The sequence below is a fragment of the Lonchura striata genome, chromosome 2, assembly GCF_046129695.1.
Source record: "Lonchura striata isolate bLonStr1 chromosome 2, bLonStr1.mat, whole genome shotgun sequence".
Classification (NCBI taxonomy): Eukaryota; Metazoa; Chordata; class Aves; order Passeriformes; family Estrildidae; genus Lonchura; species Lonchura striata.
In genome coordinates, this window is record NC_134604.1 from 109836335 (window position 1) to 109853942 (window position 17608).

Consider the following 17608-nt stretch of genomic DNA (forward strand, 5'->3'; position numbering starts at 1 on the left):
CCCGCGGCGGGGGGGGCTCAGTCAGGGCAGCGATTCGTGGCGGAGCCAGCGACACCCACGGCAGCGACCTCCCGGCCCAGCGGATCCCCATTTCTCGAGGCGGAGCGGGACGAGCCCGAGACCGATCTCTCGTTATGAGTCATGTGGCGGTGGAAAATGCCCTCAGTCTAGACCAGCAGGTGAGGGACGAGAAGCGGAAAGGCCGCTCCGTTACCCGGAGGAGGCGCGCGGCGGAGGCTCTCGGGGCAGGGAGGGCGGCAGGGACAGCCGGGAGTCTTCACGTGGGGCTCCGTTTCTCGCTTCCCGGCGGTCACGTCGCAAGAAGCCCCGCGGTAACCCCCACCTCCCCCCGCGCGGCCTGTTGTGGCGCACTCGGTCGTTGCGCAGTTAACGCCGTGCGGCGGCCCCGCGCCGCGCCGGGCCGCCCCGCGCGGCCGCGCTGTCCCCGCGGCCGGGGCGGCGTAGCGGGGCCGCCGGTGCCGCCCGGCCCGGCCCCGCTCCCGCTCGGGCCCCGCGGCCCCCGCGCCGCGCTCGGACCCGCTTTGTGTGGGAGCGCCGGGAGCGGCGGCGGCGCCCGGCGGCCGCGGCGGGAACTGCAGCGGGGAGGAGGAGGAGGAGGAGGAAGGGGCGGTCAATGGCCGCCATTGTGCGGGGCGGGGGAAGGGGGAACACACACACGACACGGCGCTTTGTGTGACGCCCCTTCCCCGGGGAGGCGGCGCTGCCGGCCGCCTTTGTTCGAGCTCCGGTGCTGCCGGGCCCCGGTGACGCAGTTGGGCCTGGACTTGCGTTGATCCGCACCATTTTGTATTAATTTCTTCCATTTCATTCCTACACCCCCCCCCCGCGCTGGTTGGGATCGATGGTCATCTAACCCTCGGGCGAGGCGGCAGGGGCAGGAAGAGCCCCACGAGCTGCGGCCGGTCCCGCGAAGTAGGTCACGGAGAGGCCCTTCCCTCCCTCCGCCTCGGCCCCCGCGCTCCCCCCGCGCCGCACGTGACGGCGCCGGCAGCCGGATTAGCTCCCGCTGCGCCGGGAGCCCGGCCGCAGTGCCGCACTGAGATGGCGCCGGGGCTGCGCCACCGCCGGCGGAGCGATGCCCCCACCGCGAAGATGCAGGGCGAGAAGATTGATCCCTCTCTTCTCGTTGATTGTGGAGAGCCGCCTTGACCTCGTAGCGAGCTTTAAAACGCTGTTGACAATAAGCCCTGCGTTGATGCTGCAATCAGCTAGAAAGATGGCGTTTTAAGTGGTAGCTTTAAAGAGGATGTTACGAGGTCAGCCGTGGGAGAATTCTTAAAGAATTGAACGTCTTTGGGCGGCAGCTTATGTAGCTGAACGCCAGAAAGGACAGTGCATTGGAGTCTGCTTTGGATTAATTCGGCTCGTATTGGAAAATCCTTCCGTGCAATATAAAATTTATTTGTATTTAAACGTGCCTTATTTTTCTGGTATGCAGGCAAACAACTGTAATAAGTTGGTTCGTAAGCTTTGCTAGTTTCCCACTGCTTTCTGCTGAAATTAGTCCATACTGTGTTTGACTCCGAGTGGCACACCAGCACTGCATGAACTGAACATCTTATGGAAAACTTTCCTGCGAGATCGAAGGCTGTAAAGGCTGAGATTTTTTTGGAAAAAACAACCCAAAAATTGTGTTTGTTGAAGATGTCAGCAGACATCACCTAATGTTTTGGGAACAGTAGTTGCCTTAAGCTTGAAGACTGTAATGTCGCAGTAGTATTAATGCAGCTAAAAATACCTTGCGTCTGTACAAGTAAAGTGCCCGAATAAATTGGCATTACTTGTGCTGAAGTTTCTGTAGAAAAAACGAAACAAAACAAAAACTATCACTGACCCAAATCCAAATGCATTTGACTGAAATAGACTGAAATTCAGTCTATCTAAAATGGCTCTTCAGAGCCTGCATGTAGTGTGAAGCAGAAGTCTGTGGTAGTGATTTGGTGGGTGTGAGATACTCTGCTGACCTGCTGCCCGTGTGGGTGTCTGTTTATTGGTGGGTACAAAAACATTAAAGGTTGTACAACCTGAGTAATAATAGGAGGCCTAATTTGGCACGATATAAAAAAAGATTTTGCAGTAGCTTGTTTCTGATAAATGAAAAGGTTTTTTGTATCTTAGCCTAAATTCATGGTAAAACATGTTGATACTTGTCTTATTTCTTCTAGTTTTCTGGTCTAGACTTGAATTCCTCAGACTCTCAGACTGAAGGAAGCTCTACAAGCAGTAAGTATATGCAAATTCTCAAGCTTACAAACACTTTTAGAAATTGGGGGCTTGCAGCTGTGAAAAGCAGTTTCTAAAGCCAGAGTATACAGAGGCTGATGAGGAAATAGGAGGTTACCAGTTAAGATTCCTTTGAAAACATTGTGTGTTTTAGATAGAACCACTTAATTTTCTAGTGGTACAGTATGTGTGCACACTTCTGAAGCACTTAATTAGCTTGAGAGAACTCAGTGTTCCAGTTCTGTCCCAGATTTTCAGTTGTCTCTCATCTGAGGCAGACTGTAGTAATGTGGTGATTTGTCTTAAAATACCAGGTAGAGTAGGAATGTCAACTGTAAGTGATTTCAATTCACTGAATAGAAAGTGATATTGATATACAAGGCTATAGGATGTTAAGAGGGGAGAATCTTAGGAGGAATTCTCATTGAGCTTGTGGCTGGTATTTTCTCATGTTGCTTTAGCAGACAAATGATTCTGGATTGTAAATGAGGAATAATATTCAGAGGCCGTTGGTTGTGGCCTCTGGTTTGATCTGAGCTGAATGGAGGGGATGGGTGAATTTGAGGGGAAGGAAAAATACTGGTAGTAATACTGTGAGTGCCAGTATTTGAATGTCAGAGTAAATGTCTTGAGCTGCTCAAGTATCTGGCACCAGTGTAAGCCTGAGTGGGTTCTAGGAAGGCAGGCTTTTGTCATAGTGCAACACCCATAAATGGGTGTGTGATTCCGTCAGAGGAGCACAAGACATCTGTGCCTTAAACCAGCTGCCTAAATGGGTATGCAAGACCTTTAAACTTCAACTGAGAGCATGCTACCAAGTGCTGTATGAAAGGATTGTTGTTTAAACTGCTGTAAGAGGCCTTAAGGGCAGATGCTTTTACTAAGCAGAAGCTGTTGTTGACAAGATGAGCATTTCAAGATGTGCTGACGCCACGGGCCTGTAACACTGCCTTTCTTTTGTCCTTTAGAAGGCCGATACATTCCTCCTCACTTGCGGAACAGGGAAGCCTCAAAACAGGGTATGTATCAGAAACACTGTGGCAACACCTAACTGGCTCTTGCATCTCAAGGAGCAGACTGTAGAGGTTCTGACATACTGCTGAAGGCAATTACACAGCCTGCTTGACTGTCTTGTGCAAAACATGGCACCTTTATCTTCCGCTTTTAGCGTGCTCTTCTAGATCCCTTCACCAACTTAGATCCTAAGCTCAAGTTCAGTATCTGACTGATAAAATGCCTTCTGTGTCTGTGTAACAATTAGCTGTGACTGAAGCAAGATGGAGTCTCCCATCTTAACTTGCTGTGTAATCTTGAGGGTTGGTGGGTACTAGTTTTTCTGCTAGTGACTGTGTTGTAGAACTTACACCAGTCAATTGCTTATTATGAACATACAGCACAGTTGCACTTAGTAAGTGCATATCTTTACACAAAGAGATGTTGTTCCTGTTCAACTTCCTGCAGTTTTTATGGAAGCCCCTGGGAATACTTCAAGAAGGAAATGCAGGCTGTTGGTGAAGCAGACAAAAAGTACATAATTTGTCTTGGTTATATGTTTACATAGGGGTTTATGCTGAGAATTGGCACTTCCATCTTCCATTTGAATCTCTAAACGGAACATAATACAGAAGCACAGTTTCTTGGAACACCTCAGTGAAGTAAATCACGGCCTTTCTGTGGAAGATCCCAAGGGGGCACGTGCTGCAGCACACATTGTCATGTCTGGTGACTTGGGTGGATATGAGAGAAACATTTCCTCTAACACCTATTAAAATATACCGGAGTGCAGCAGCTAAAATGCTTCCTGCAGTGCTACAACGTAAAGAATTGAGGTTTTGTAGCATGGGAGGACTTGGATCTCATCTGTTTCTAAAGCTGTAAACTTCCACAGATTCTTTTAAATACTGCAGGAGGATGGCTTCCATTATGAGTGGGTGGGAGGGCAATAATTATATTATAATATATCTCAGTGCTTTTGGAGCTATGTCACTTTAACTCTGACCAGATGAAAATGCTCCATTCTACCTTCAAACCATTTGAAGAAAGACCGGTTTGTTTCTGTCTTGCCTTCTTATGTGTCCAAGCTACTAGTGGGTTTTCTGGGTGTTCAGGGGCTTGTTTGGGGTTTTCACTTTTTTTTTTTTTTTTTTTTTTTTTTTTTCCATTTTGTTTTCTGTTTTTCTGGGGTTGTTTGGGATTTTCTTTTGTTTGGGTTTGTTTTTTTTTTGTTATGTGAGAGAAGTATGGCCTGAAGCAGCAAGTGATGAGCAGCATGTTACCAGAAAAAGAAAAGGAGAAGGACTGGTTGGCAGCCAGTTCAGTGCTCTTGTTCCCAGTCACAGTGACCTCAAATATGAGCAGTCTTGCAAGAAACTGACTTGCCAAATCTGAAGAATGTGCAGGTTTCTCAAAAGCAGGGAACAGCTTTAAGGTGGTTGTGAACATTTGCTGTTCGTAGATTTCTTCTTCTTGTATGATGTTGGCTACCTATGTTTTGTGGGTAAAAGATGCATTAACCTTGAGTTCTTCCATGACCTATCATGTGTAGGACTGGCATTGTACTTTATTATTTGCAAGACCAGAGTTCAGACATGGCAGTGTGGGTTCTGATTGCATGAGGCTTTTCTGGGGACTTCAACTTCACCTTGCAAAAAGGTAAATACGTCATGAGTTCCAAAGCTGACCTGTGGCTTGTCCAGTTAATAGAATTCTGGCTGCCAACTTGCCTTGGTAGACCCAGTGTTTGAAAATTGCCTTTAACCCTGTCTGGGTGCTGTGCCACTGGCATCTTCCTGGTTCCCCGTGACAAGGTTTGTAATTGCTGAATAGAAAAGTTACAGTTCAGCACCTTGTTGGAAGCATCATGAGTTTGGGCTTGTAAAGCTGAGCTATCTTGTAGGATGATTTGAAGTCTGTTCTGCAGTTGTACTTCCATTAGTGAGATGTTTGCTTCTGTTTACATATCTCAGTGATTTCTTCAGCTGCGTTGGAACTTCTGCATTTTGGCTGCTCCTTGGAATTTTTAATGACAGATTTTTCAAAGCTTAGACATGAGGCAGTAACCTTGCATCATAGCAGTGTTTAACCACACAACAAACTCTTGAAGCAGCCTTACAAGTGTGGTAACCTGATTGGAAAAAACTCTTCCATTTAGCTCCAGATCTGTCCCACTAATACTAATCTCTTAGCTTAGTAAGTGGGGAGTAGGGCAGTACAGAACTGCAGGAGTTAGCAGCCTGCATAAAAATAATGTCCTTACGTTACTTAATTAATGGCAGTTCTGTTTCTCAGCAGTGGGAGCTCAGTATGCAGGGCTGCCTGGCCTGAAGTGTCTTGCTCCATGAGCTCACTTAATAATACTAAAGCTTGTTGTCATGTAAGTTTCTTCTTAAACTTCCTAGAAGCAGCTTCTGGATATTTTAAACTGTAATCTGATCTATAGTAGATGAAAAAGTAAATGTTAAGAACTCATCTTAAAAGTCACCCTCCCTAAAGGAATCTATCATTCTATTTCTACCATATTAAAAAAAAAAGTATTACTGCTGTATGTGGCAGGTTTTCAAGGAACTGGCAGTGATTTGTGTTAGTGTTAGAAAATGTGAATTGAAATGCTGGTTGGGGGAGACACATGGACAATTGTAATGCTGTTCATAGGTGCAAGGAGTACAGAACTGCTCTGGAGGTTGATTAACTTAGTGAGTTCTTATCCCTGCAAGATGTGCTTGGAATCTCTACAGGTTTTTAATTTAAAAAACCAAAAACATTGACATTTTAAGGAATTTCCTGGTAGTCTTTGCACAGCATTGTGGTCATTCTCTAAAGTGAAATTGATCTCTGATATGTTACAGGTTTTCTCAGGGCATTTACTTCCAGTTTTAATTTACCATTTGGTGTCTGAAATTCTGACTATTATGCCTGTAATTTACTTAGAATTGACTTGTATGGCCTGGTCCTGTGTTGTGTGCTGATCCACAGGTAAAGTCAGAGTAGAAATGCCAGCCTGAAAGAAAGTCCTGGAATTGGAGGATGTGCACACCTGTCTTCAGTGTAGAAATTACCTTAAAATTATGGCAAGGTACCAGCTTCAGAAATGAGTGCTATAATAAGCTAGGGGAATGAGGTTGCTTTGTGAGGTATTTGGAGTATAAAATTTTGACTCTTTGAGCTTCTCAAGCTTGATAGAAAAGCTACATCTGTCTGTGTCCCTGAGGATGGCTCTGTTAGTACCACTGCTCTTAGATGCCTTGGCAGGATGACATATCCAAATAGTTGAAGTGGCCTGAAAGTTACTCGTAATAAAAACTGTATTTAGCTGTATTTTAAACAAACCAAAATAACTTGCTTGAAGTTAATATCTTGAAGGACTAATACTGCTTCTAAAGCATTTTGGAGGTCTTGGAAGTGTGTTCCATGATCTTGTGTGCTAAAACTTCATGGATGGATTATTTTTGCTGTCTGTTTCAGTTATCCAGACAAAAGAGTTAGTTATCACAGTAGTTTTAAAGTTCCCTTGTGACTAGTACATTCCTGAATCCTGGATACTAGAATTTCTTAATTCCAAAAAAGAGAGGCAAGGTGAATGGCACTTCAGAGAACATAACAAAAGGCAGGGTAATTCTGGTAACAAAACCTTTTCAGAGAGACTGGGCCTAGAACAACCCCTTTCTTTGGAATGAATTTGTTGTGTGGTTGCTGTTATTGTCTCATGAATAGGTCTGGACCGGTTTTGTGCTGTGGAGCTGGCAAAGCATGCTTATAAGAGTGACATTATTTGTTTATCTGTTCTGTTATTTAACTTACTCTCTGTTGGAATCCCATAGCTGAGATAAAATATCCTACACAAAGTTGGGGAGGTAGGACCTCTGAAAGAGAATTTACAATTTCTTAGTCCAGTACCAGAGCAGTGTTTAAAGCTTTGTGTTTCTGCTACCTCACAGGCCCTGGTAAGCAGAATAAAAGTGAGGGTTTTTTACTCTGATATTGGCAAGCTCTGAGGCACTTTGTATTCTTTTGAGTTAACATCCATAAGTAGGTACCTACTGTAGGCAAAGGTGAAAGTGCTATAGAAAAATTCAGTGTGGTTAATTTGTTGTGAAGAGCTCCATATACCTTCTCTTCTCTGAGTATGGTGTTGTTAGTTATAGTCTGTGCAGATCCCATTGCTTTGTGTACTTGCAGTATGTTGTCTGGGCTCTATTTGCATTTCTGATACCATTTATTGATCTCTGAGAGGCCTTGTTAACCTCCAAAAATTAAATGTGTAGTCAAGGATTTGTGTTGGAGAGATGACATAGATGAGGCTTGGCAAGACTTGGCATCTTAAAGTTTCTTCTGATACTCGGCTTTCCAGGGTAGGCTTCTGAAATACTTGTATTAAGGCAAATGTGTGTTTTTTGAAAAAACCCAATGTGTTTGTACATGCAGGGAGAAATTTCAGTTCTGATGGGTGGTTAGAAATGCTCAGTTCCTTGTTGAGCTGGTTTTAACATATATGGATATTCTGTTTGAGAAGGAATTCAGTCCCACAGACCTTTCAGTGAAGGCTTCCTGGACAGAAGTGTTTTTTTCTTGCAAAAGCCTGGACTGTGCCATGTGTGGCTGAAATGCGTTTCTCTGCCAGGTTTCGATAGCGGCGGCTGGAGCTCCAGACGAGACAAGGATGCCTACAGCAGCTTCGGTGCGCGCTCCGACCGCGACGCCAAATCCAGCTTCTTCGACCGCGGGACCGGATCCAGAGGAGGGAGGCAAGTGCTTGTTTGTCTGGGTGGTGCACACGAAGTCTGCCTCGGCTCTAGCACTGCACTTGTAATCTTGATGTCAAAATCAGAGTTCCAGGTGTGAGCAGCATGAGGTGGGAGGGAGGACAGAGGGAGAGAGAGCCTTGCTTTTAAAGCTACATGATTTCAAGGATGGGCAACTTGCATGTTGAAAAATGTGCCCTGTAGTCTGCCACCAGCCACTCACTGCAGCTGTAGTGTCTGGCTGACTTCAGTGTTCACCAAAGAAGTGCTAGGTGGGTGGCTGCTTCCAGGAGAACCATGAAGAGCTGTTGGGAGCACACACAATGCATCACTATGGATTTTTTTTTTTAAATTTCAATTTTTTTTTCTTGTTTGAAAAGTGTAGTTAATAAAACTGGGTGAGACTCTTGCAGGTTCTCTGCCTTACTTGAGCAGTCTTACACACATCATGCGTTGTATGCACAAGTGTGGTGAGAGTGACCTTTACCGACTACTTAGTAAAGCTGACCTAGTCCTGTATCCAGACTTTTCTCAAACATGATTTACCAGGCCAAAAACTAAACAGTTGAGGTAAGGACTTCTTCCACCTTCTTTCCAAGTCAGTAATACAGGTGAGCTCCCTCTTTATGAAATAATTGTATGACATAATGGAGGTATTTGGTCACATGATGTGCGGTGGGGAAGGAACAAATTGCAGCCCTGAAGGGTTTTGTCTGGACATGGGAAACCTGTGTAGAATGAGGCAGAGGAAAGGATGGGGGGATTACAAATTAATGGTGCTTAGGCAGTTTAAACAGAGCACCCTACAAAGAAATTGCAAAGACTGAGCAACTTGGATTGCAGCTCCACTGGCAGACAGCTGTTTACATTCGTTATGCTTAATCAAATAAAACTGGTGATAAAGAGTTCACTGTGTTAGGCCAAACTGAGCTCTGAAGTCATGACAAACTCTCTGTTCTGACACAGAAAAATGTGACCTGGTCTGATGGCCAGGGCTAATTTCTGTGCTTAGGTCAAGAAGCAAGTGTAGATAACCTGATGATTTTGAACTGTTCCACAGCTGTGTGTGTAATACACAGAGCATACAGTGCTGCATTGTTATGGCTTTGATTCTGCACGTCAGTACCCCCTGTTGCCTGGGAAGGGTGGTCTGATTCTCGTGCTGTGTTTAGATACGAGGAGCGTGGCAGAGGCGGGGACTATGACCGGAGCGGCTTCGGCAGATTTGACCGCGGCGGGAACAGCCGCTGGTGTGACAAATCAGATGAGGATGACTGGTCCAAGCCTCTCCCCCCAAGTGAACGCCTAGAACAGTAAGTCATGGAATACTGCTGATTAATGGGAGGGAGAGGGTCTCTTGATAATTCCAGCAAGTAAAAACTTTTCTCTTCTGTTTTTAGGGAACTCTTTTCAGGAAGCAATACTGGCATTAACTTTGAGAAATATGATGATATTCCTGTTGAAGCAACAGGCAGCAACTGTCCTCCACATATTGAAAGTGTAAGTTGTTTTTTTAAGTCTGTTTTGCTAATATATGCAATAGTGACTATTTTGCCATGGGTAGCTTTGATGTCTTGATGTCTGGAGTTTAGGGAGGAAAGGAAACATTGTTTTCCCTTCCTACAGCTAAGCTGTTTTGCTGAAGAGGGTTGCATATGATGAACTAAGGGAAGAAATTGTGTAAGCTCTTTCAGTTAACACTCAATAGCTTACTTTTTAACTGTAATTTGTCCTTAAACAGTGAACCTGTGAAAAAGTGGAAGTGATTGGAGGTGCTGATTGGGGAGCAGCTGCTAAGGCATGGACAGTGTTAGGCTAAGCACAGTGTGTGTGCTAGTTCAGTCTGCAATTCAGGCTTGGCTGGCTTTTTAAGAATTGCTTAGAAAACTGGACTAAGCATCTATGTGACTGTAACTTCATAGGCAATTTCTACATGAAGGGCTGAAACTAGAGCTACCTTATAAATGACTTGTTAAACTGAATGTTGTGTTATATGGTGGTTGAAGAGAAGTATTCTGATTATACTGCTTTTAAATATCTTGCAGTTCAGTGATGTTGACATGGGAGAAATTATCATGGGAAACATTGAACTCACACGCTACACCCGTCCTACTCCAGTCCAGAAACATGCAATACCTATTATTAAAGAAAAGAGAGACTTAATGGCCTGTGCTCAGACAGGTAAGTCAATAACTCTGCTTCTTTGTCACAGTAGAAGTGGGGTCCTGTATTACTGCAGGCAAAAGGCAGAACCTCCTGTGCAGTGTAGAAATAGTTGTGTGTTGGAAGCTAATTTTAGTTTTAGTCTTGAATCTGCTTTAGATGTGACTTGACTAGATTTACTGTGTTCATCCTGAGATGTGATCATGTCTTAAACCACATTTGCTTCAGGGTTTTGGGCTGCTGAGGGTGTTCCACCACAAGTAGCAGCCACAGTCCAGTGCAGGTGTAACTGGGAATGTGCTGCTGATACAGGGTTAGTGCTGTAGTTGATAGTAACTTAATAATACTGGCTTGTATTTTACTAGGGTCTGGGAAAACAGCTGCATTTCTTCTACCAATACTGAGCCAGATATATGCAGATGGCCCTGGTGATGCCTTGAGAGCAATGAAGGCAAGTATTCAAATACCCAGTCTGGGAAAGCAATGACCAATGTCATAGATTTGGGGGTTTTTTTCCTCCCCATGTGAGCTGATGTGTGCTGCGGTCTTGAATGTTGTCGTTATTTTGGGTATGATAGCCAAGCATCTCAACTTCTAGAAGACTTTAGGTGTTTCTGTTAAAAAATCCAGGCTGTGGATTACTTTTTATTCTACCTGAAGAGCTGGATGCATAACTATCCAATTTTTTTCTTTAATGAATGGTTTTGTTATTGCATAAGTTTAAAAGACACTTCCTTGCTACAAAAAGCTGCTTGGTCACACATCTATGTCAGTCATTTCAGAATAGGAAGTAACTGGTTCTGTGGCTATTACTTCTCTCTCTGCTTCTGAAGTTTGGGTTTGCAGTGCTCTTTGTAGAGACCAGGATTGTGCAGCTGTTGCCATAATAACCCATAGCTGAATCTTGGGCAGTGTAATAGGGCTGTCTTGAGGGCTAGTACTCAAATTTGCTCTCAGCCATGCTTTATCTTTCTTAAACTTGGTCACTTTTCTTAAATACTGCTTATAGTAGCTTTTTTTCTTTCTCTTTGTGTTCTGGATGCTCATGCCAAGGTTGTTTTTCTCTTCAGGAGAATGGGAGATATGGGCGCCGTAAGCAATATCCAATCTCACTGGTCTTGGCTCCCACTAGAGAGTTGGCTGTGCAGATCTATGAGGAAGCCAGAAAGGTATATCTGACAGTTTATTATTATAACATAGCTCAAGCAGAATTTTTCTTGATGCTAACTTACTCTGCTTTACAGTTTGCATACCGCTCCAGAGTTCGCCCCTGTGTTGTATATGGTGGTGCAGACATTGGCCAGCAGATCCGTGACTTAGAACGTGGATGTCACTTGCTTGTAGCAACTCCAGGACGACTGGTTGATATGATGGAGAGAGGAAAGATTGGGCTGGATTTCTGCAAGTAAGCAAAGTGTTGCTTGTCCGTGTACAAATGACTTGAAGCAGGCTACAGTTAAGGACCTCAGATTGTAGCTTTTGGACTGTCTAAATATCTAGTTTAGGATTTGTAACTCGGTGCAGACACCAGAGCACAACTTACAGAAAAATGTTCTGAAGATGTTTTTTTTTACTGCTGCTTAGGTACCTAGTCCTTGATGAAGCTGACAGAATGCTTGATATGGGGTTTGAACCTCAAATTCGTCGAATTGTTGAACAAGATACTATGCCACCAAAGGGGGTTCGTCACACCATGATGTTCAGTGCTACTTTCCCCAAGGAAATCCAGGTACTTGAAAAACTTGTAAGGCCAAAGAAATTCTGCCTTTGGAAGGAGGGAATAACTTGATACTGATTTTTTTTTTTTTTTTTCCCCTCCTGCTTTTTAGATGCTTGCTCGTGACTTCCTCGATGAATACATCTTTCTGGCTGTTGGCAGAGTAGGTTCTACATCTGAGAACATCACACAGAAAGTAGTTTGGGTGGAAGAACCAGACAAACGATCGTTCCTGCTTGACCTGCTAAATGCCACAGGTAAAGAATAGCAGCAGATAAGCAAATGAGGCAAATTTTAGAATAGGCAAATGTAATGACTCGAACAGTAAGAATTTCTATTGATTGGGTAAATTAAAGGATAGTTTGTTGACATGCAGTGAATGTATTGCACTGGTTAAATGGCAGTATCGAGTTATGTAAGCATGTCTTTCAATGAAAAAAGGGAACGGCAGTCCCCAGTGATGTTACTTTAAAATAAATGGGCAGAGAATTGGAGCTGCCTCCAGGTTGTGGAGCCTGTGTTTGTCTGTGCAGCTTTTCTTCCGCTAACCTGGGCTTTAATTTTTGTTAGGTAAAGATTCCTTGACTCTGGTGTTTGTGGAAACTAAAAAGGGGGCAGATGCTCTTGAGGACTTCCTGTACCACGAGGGCTATGCCTGTACAAGTATCCATGGAGATCGCTCCCAGAGGGACAGAGAGGAAGCGTTGCACCAGTTCCGCTCTGGCAAGAGCCCCATTCTTGTTGCCACAGCAGTAAGTGAAATCTGTACAACTTGACCATGTGAACCTATTTCTTGGCCTGTGGAATCATACTAAGATTTGATTGAATCATTTAACCACTAGGTAGCAGCAAGAGGACTGGATATCTCAAATGTAAAGCATGTAATCAACTTCGACTTGCCAAGTGACATTGAGGAGTATGTACATCGTATTGGCCGTACGGGCCGTGTAGGAAACCTTGGTAAGTATCACCTGGGCTTTTCACAGACAGCACTTCATATCTAAGTTGACAAGTGCAGTCCTATGGGCTGAATAATAAATTTCAAATAAGTACTTGAGAAAAGTTTACCAGTTCTTTTGGGTAAGTGCCATCAAAAGGCTCTCTTGCTACATGTAAGCCTGGTGTCTTCTGTGTCTGTTAGTAAACATGATTTTGTGGCTAGCTGTGGTGCAGTAATGATCTCAAACAGCTTTCTCCTTAAGTAATTCTAGTGTTTTCATGCTTGGCTATAAGGAACTGGAATGTGGAATGGGTGTAAGTGCTGTGGTGTACTTGAATTGCATGTTGCCAAAACTGAGCATCTCTTTCAGGTCTTGCCACTTCATTCTTCAATGAGAGGAACATAAACATTACAAAGGACTTGCTTGATCTCCTTGTGGAGGCTAAGCAAGAAGTACCATCTTGGCTGGAGAACATGGCCTATGAGCAGCATCACAAAGGGGGAGGCAGCCGTGGGCGATCTAAGAGGTAAGAGGCACTGCTTTGGCTAGAGATGTATATTCAGTCTGTTAAGAGACAGTTCTGTTATTTGTTCTCAGTCTGAAAATACACTTAGAGGATGCTAAGTGCAGTATAAGCTGAACTTTGTGTGTGCAAAGGTGACAGTGTCTGTCTGATTTTGTTCTATCCATGAGGCAATTAACACATAAAACGTCTTTCCTCTTAAGTGAGCAGCTAGATACAGCTGATAGAGAATGATGTTATCAAAAACAGTTTTAGAACTGTAAAAGCAGCTATAAAACACAGAAATGCATACTCCCCTGTGCCAGGCATGTACCTTAAGCAGCTGTTCTGTTATTTGGGAGAAGGCAATGCAGTGCCTCCTGACAAAACAAGGAGAAAGAATAAAGGTGTGAGGCCACTTGTAAAATAGTTTTGCTGTGGAGACCTGAAACTCTGTAATACAAACCTTTGTTTAATGGCTTACAGGGGTAGGATGAGAGAACATTTTTCCTTAATGTTGTTAACATGACCCAAACACATTGGGTTTGGTGTGAGTTTTTTGTTTTCCATTTTGCAGTATGTTTGTAAAGTACTTACCGTGTACATAATGAGAGATAGTCATAAATGCATCTCTTAAACACTAAGATAGGGTTGAAAATCTTGTGGAAGCAGAGACTTCACCAAATCAAACCTTTCAAGGTAGCTCAAGGTAGCCTTGGGATGCTTGTGAAGTGTGCTCAGCTCGGCAGTGGCTGTTGGCCAGCTGTGGTTGGTACCCAGAGTCAGTGTGTCAGCCTCAGTGTGTGCAGTGCTCAGAATGCCCCGTTTGACTCCAGCCTTTGTCTCTTGCCCTCTGCAGCAGTCGGTTCAGCGGAGGCTTCGGAGCCAGGGACTACCGGACGAGCAGCGGCTTCGGCAGCAGCAGCTCCAGCAGCAGCCGGTCAACCAGCAGCCGCAGCGGCGGGAGCGGCAGCAGGGGCTTCGGAGGTGAGAGGGGCAGCTGCACCCGAAGTGCTGGCTGGGGTAAAGCTGGATGTAATGTTTGAGTAAGAGATCATCTGGTGCTCGTCATGCAGTCTCAGCATCCTGCTTGGATCTAGGCCAGTGCAGGTTACCTGACTGATGGTTTGACGCTGCCTGCCTTTTCCAGTGTCAGTTTAATGTTGTGCATTTGACAGTACTGCTGGGTGGGGTTCTTTAACAGACAGCAGATACCTGGGTTGTTTTCTTGTTGTAAAGGTGCAAATCTTTAGAGTTAATTAAGCATCACTTTCTCTTGCCTTTCATAGGTGGTGGTTATGGAGGCTTCTACAACAGTGATGGATATGGAGGAAACTATAACTCCCAGGGGGTGGACTGGTGGGGCAACTGATCTGCTTGCAGCAGATAGCCCACCAAACAAGCTAATATGGAAACCACATGTAACTTAGCCAGACTATACCTTGTGTAGCTTCAAGAACTCGCAGTACATTACCAGCTGTGATTCTCCACTGAAATTTTTTTTAAGGGAGCTCAAGGTCACAAGATGGAAATAAAGGAACAAGTAGCCCTATCTCGAAGGTGGTTTTGAAGACTCTTATTGCTGTAGTCAGGATTAACTCCCCTCCCACCCATCCCCACCCAGAAACTGCATTTATAATTTTGTGACTGAGGATCATTTGTTTGTTAATGTACTGTGCCTTTAACTTTAGACAACTTTTATTTTGATGTCCTGTTGGCTCAGTAATGCTCAAGATATCAATTGTTTTGACAAAACAAAAATTACTGAACTTGGGCTAAAATCAAACCTTGGCACACAGGTGTGATACAACTTAAACAGGAATCACTGATTCATCCATAATATTACAAAGAAAAACTTATGCGGTAGCCTGCATTAGGGCTTTTGGTACCTGCAGATTTGAAAAATAAAACATCTTGAAGCATATCAATGCAATTAGTTTCTAATGTGGCAAAACTGTACTAAGTTAAAGTTCTGATTTGCTCACTCTATCCTGGATAGGTACTTAGAACCTGATAGCCTTTAATAAGCCATTCCAGTCATGATGAGATGATGTATGGATACATGCATACATTAAAAGCACTGTTTTTGAAGTTAATGCAAGTAAATACAGCAATTCCTTTTTCAATATTTAGGCAGATCATTAATGTGAGCTAGCCAAATGTGGGCAGAACATTACAGGGAACGTTTAAAGGTCTGATAACTTGAAATAGTTTTTAGGAGAATTCATCTATTTAGACTTTTTAAAAATGCCTGCCATATGAAATTGAAATGGTAGAATGGCTGACCATGGCAGTGATTGGTCCTCCGTAAGGGCCTGACTGAATTTTTGGTCTAATAACGCATGCTAGTGTTGATGTTTTTTGGTCAAGAGGGTATGAACAGGAAGAATTATGCAGCAGGCTTTATTTTAATGCAGATTCACATTACTCTGTTCAAGCTGCGTGGAGATGTTAAACTGGCTTACTGTAGACTTTGTAAAATGGCTCCAGAAGAGTAACAAACAAACCTGAGATCACAGAGGTTGGAAATGTACATAAACTGCACAAGGTTTCAATTCTGCTATTAAAGTGCAGTTTTAGTCAGTTTTAGTTGCATAGGTTTCCATTGTATTTATAGTCTGTTATGCTAAATCTGGCCAAAGATAAGTATTGTCCACCAGAAAAATGCCTCTGCCACTTGGAATTTCTGTGCTAACTTTGCGGCCAGAGCATTTAACAACTAATCTACAGTGGCATAGGAAAATGGCAAAAATCTCCTAAAGTGCAATAGATTTTTTCAAGTGTATTGTGCCTTGTTCTAAAACTTTTATTAAGTAGGTGCACTTGACAGTATTGAGGTCATTTGTTATGGTGCTATTTCAAGTCTAGGTTTAGGCCCTTGTACATTTTGCCCATAACTTTTTACAAAATACTTCTTTTATTGCACATTCAGAGAATTTTATATATGTCTTGTGTGCGTGTCCTTAACTTCCAATCTTATTTTGTCTCTTGGAGATTGAACGCAGCTTGTTTAAGGAGAAGGAAATAGATTCTAAAACTTATTTGGGACCATGGGAATGATAGCTGGGAAGAAAACTATTTGCACACGACAGATTTCTAGATACTTTTTGCTGCTAGTTTTGTGTAATATTTATTGAACATTTTTGACAAATATTTATTTTTGTAAGCCTAAAAGTGATTCTTTGAAAGTTTAAAGAAACTTGACCAAAAGACAGTACAAAAACACTGGCACTTGAATGTTGAATGTCACCGTATGCGTGAAATTATATATTTCGGGGTAGTGTGAGCTTTTAATGTTTAAGTCATATTAAACTCTTAAGTCAAATTAAGCAGACCCGGCATTGGCAGTATAGCCATAACTTTCTGATAGTAAAACAAAAATTGGCAACTTAAAATTAAACATGCCAAGGTTTTGATACACTTGTCTTAAGATATTTATGAAACACTTCTAAACACTGATGTGAAGTGTCCAGATTCTCAGATGTTTGTTGCGTGAGTTTTGTTTAGTTGTGTGTTTTTTTTTTTTCAGTGAATGTCTGGCACATTGCAATCCTCAAACATGTGGTTATCTTTGTTGTATTGGCATAATCAGTGACTTGTGCATTTTAGCAAGTTTTATCAGCCAGCAATATTTTCAGTTCAGATACAAGGATTCAAACCAATATGCAAGAATGGATTTAAACTTGCTGAATGTGAAAGTTGAACTTCAAGTCACTGTAGGTTTAGAATTGCTTATTGTATTAGTTTAGATGCTAGCACTGCATGTGCTGTGCATATTCTTGATTTTATTAAAATAAAAAAGTTGAACTGCACAGTCTATTCATTTGTGAAGCGTCACTCCTGGTTTCTGAGCTCTGTAGCCCCAGCAGTCTCATTCACGTGCAGCTCTGGAAGCAGGTGACTCTAGTGTGGCACATGTCAGTGGTGATGGATGGCAGCCAGGCTCGGGGCTGTAGCTGAGACAACCTAAAATGGCCTGTGCCCCACAGTGCAGGGTTACTGTCAAGTGTCAGAGGTGGGACAGACAAAAACCACCTCAGTTTGTTCATTAGGGGAGCCAAGTTTGCCTGCAACAACCTAATTAAACCTTGAGGAGTTGGGTTTGGTTCCTCAGCCCCTTGCTGCTCAGGACTTCATCTCACAGTTGTCCCTCTGAATTTCACAGGAGTGCCTTGTAGAGAGCTTTAAGTTTTGATGTCATGCCTGTTCATTGTTCCTAGGTATTGAGAACCCAAAATGAGGTGAAATATTGGCGTATCCAAGGGAGTACAGTGGAAGGAACAGATTCAGGTGTTTCCAGTTT

General features: G+C 43.4%; 1 protein-coding gene across 1 annotated transcript; it reads left to right on the forward strand.

Annotated features, from left to right (window-relative positions):
* Nucleotides 1–17117, forward strand: DDX3X (DEAD-box helicase 3 X-linked). The gene is made up of 17 exons (XM_021546157.2): nucleotides 1–179; nucleotides 2187–2244; nucleotides 3213–3263; nucleotides 7862–7985; nucleotides 9155–9295; nucleotides 9383–9482; nucleotides 10028–10163; nucleotides 10511–10596; nucleotides 11216–11314; nucleotides 11390–11550; nucleotides 11730–11874; nucleotides 11975–12119; nucleotides 12433–12614; nucleotides 12705–12822; nucleotides 13173–13329; nucleotides 14165–14292; nucleotides 14595–17117. Exons 1-17 carry the CDS (start codon nucleotides 135–137, stop codon nucleotides 14675–14677), a joined length of 1959 nt encoding a protein of 652 aa, XP_021401832.1. The 5' UTR covers nucleotides 1–134; the 3' UTR covers nucleotides 14678–17117.
* The last annotated feature ends 491 nt before the right edge of the window (nucleotides 17118–17608 follow it).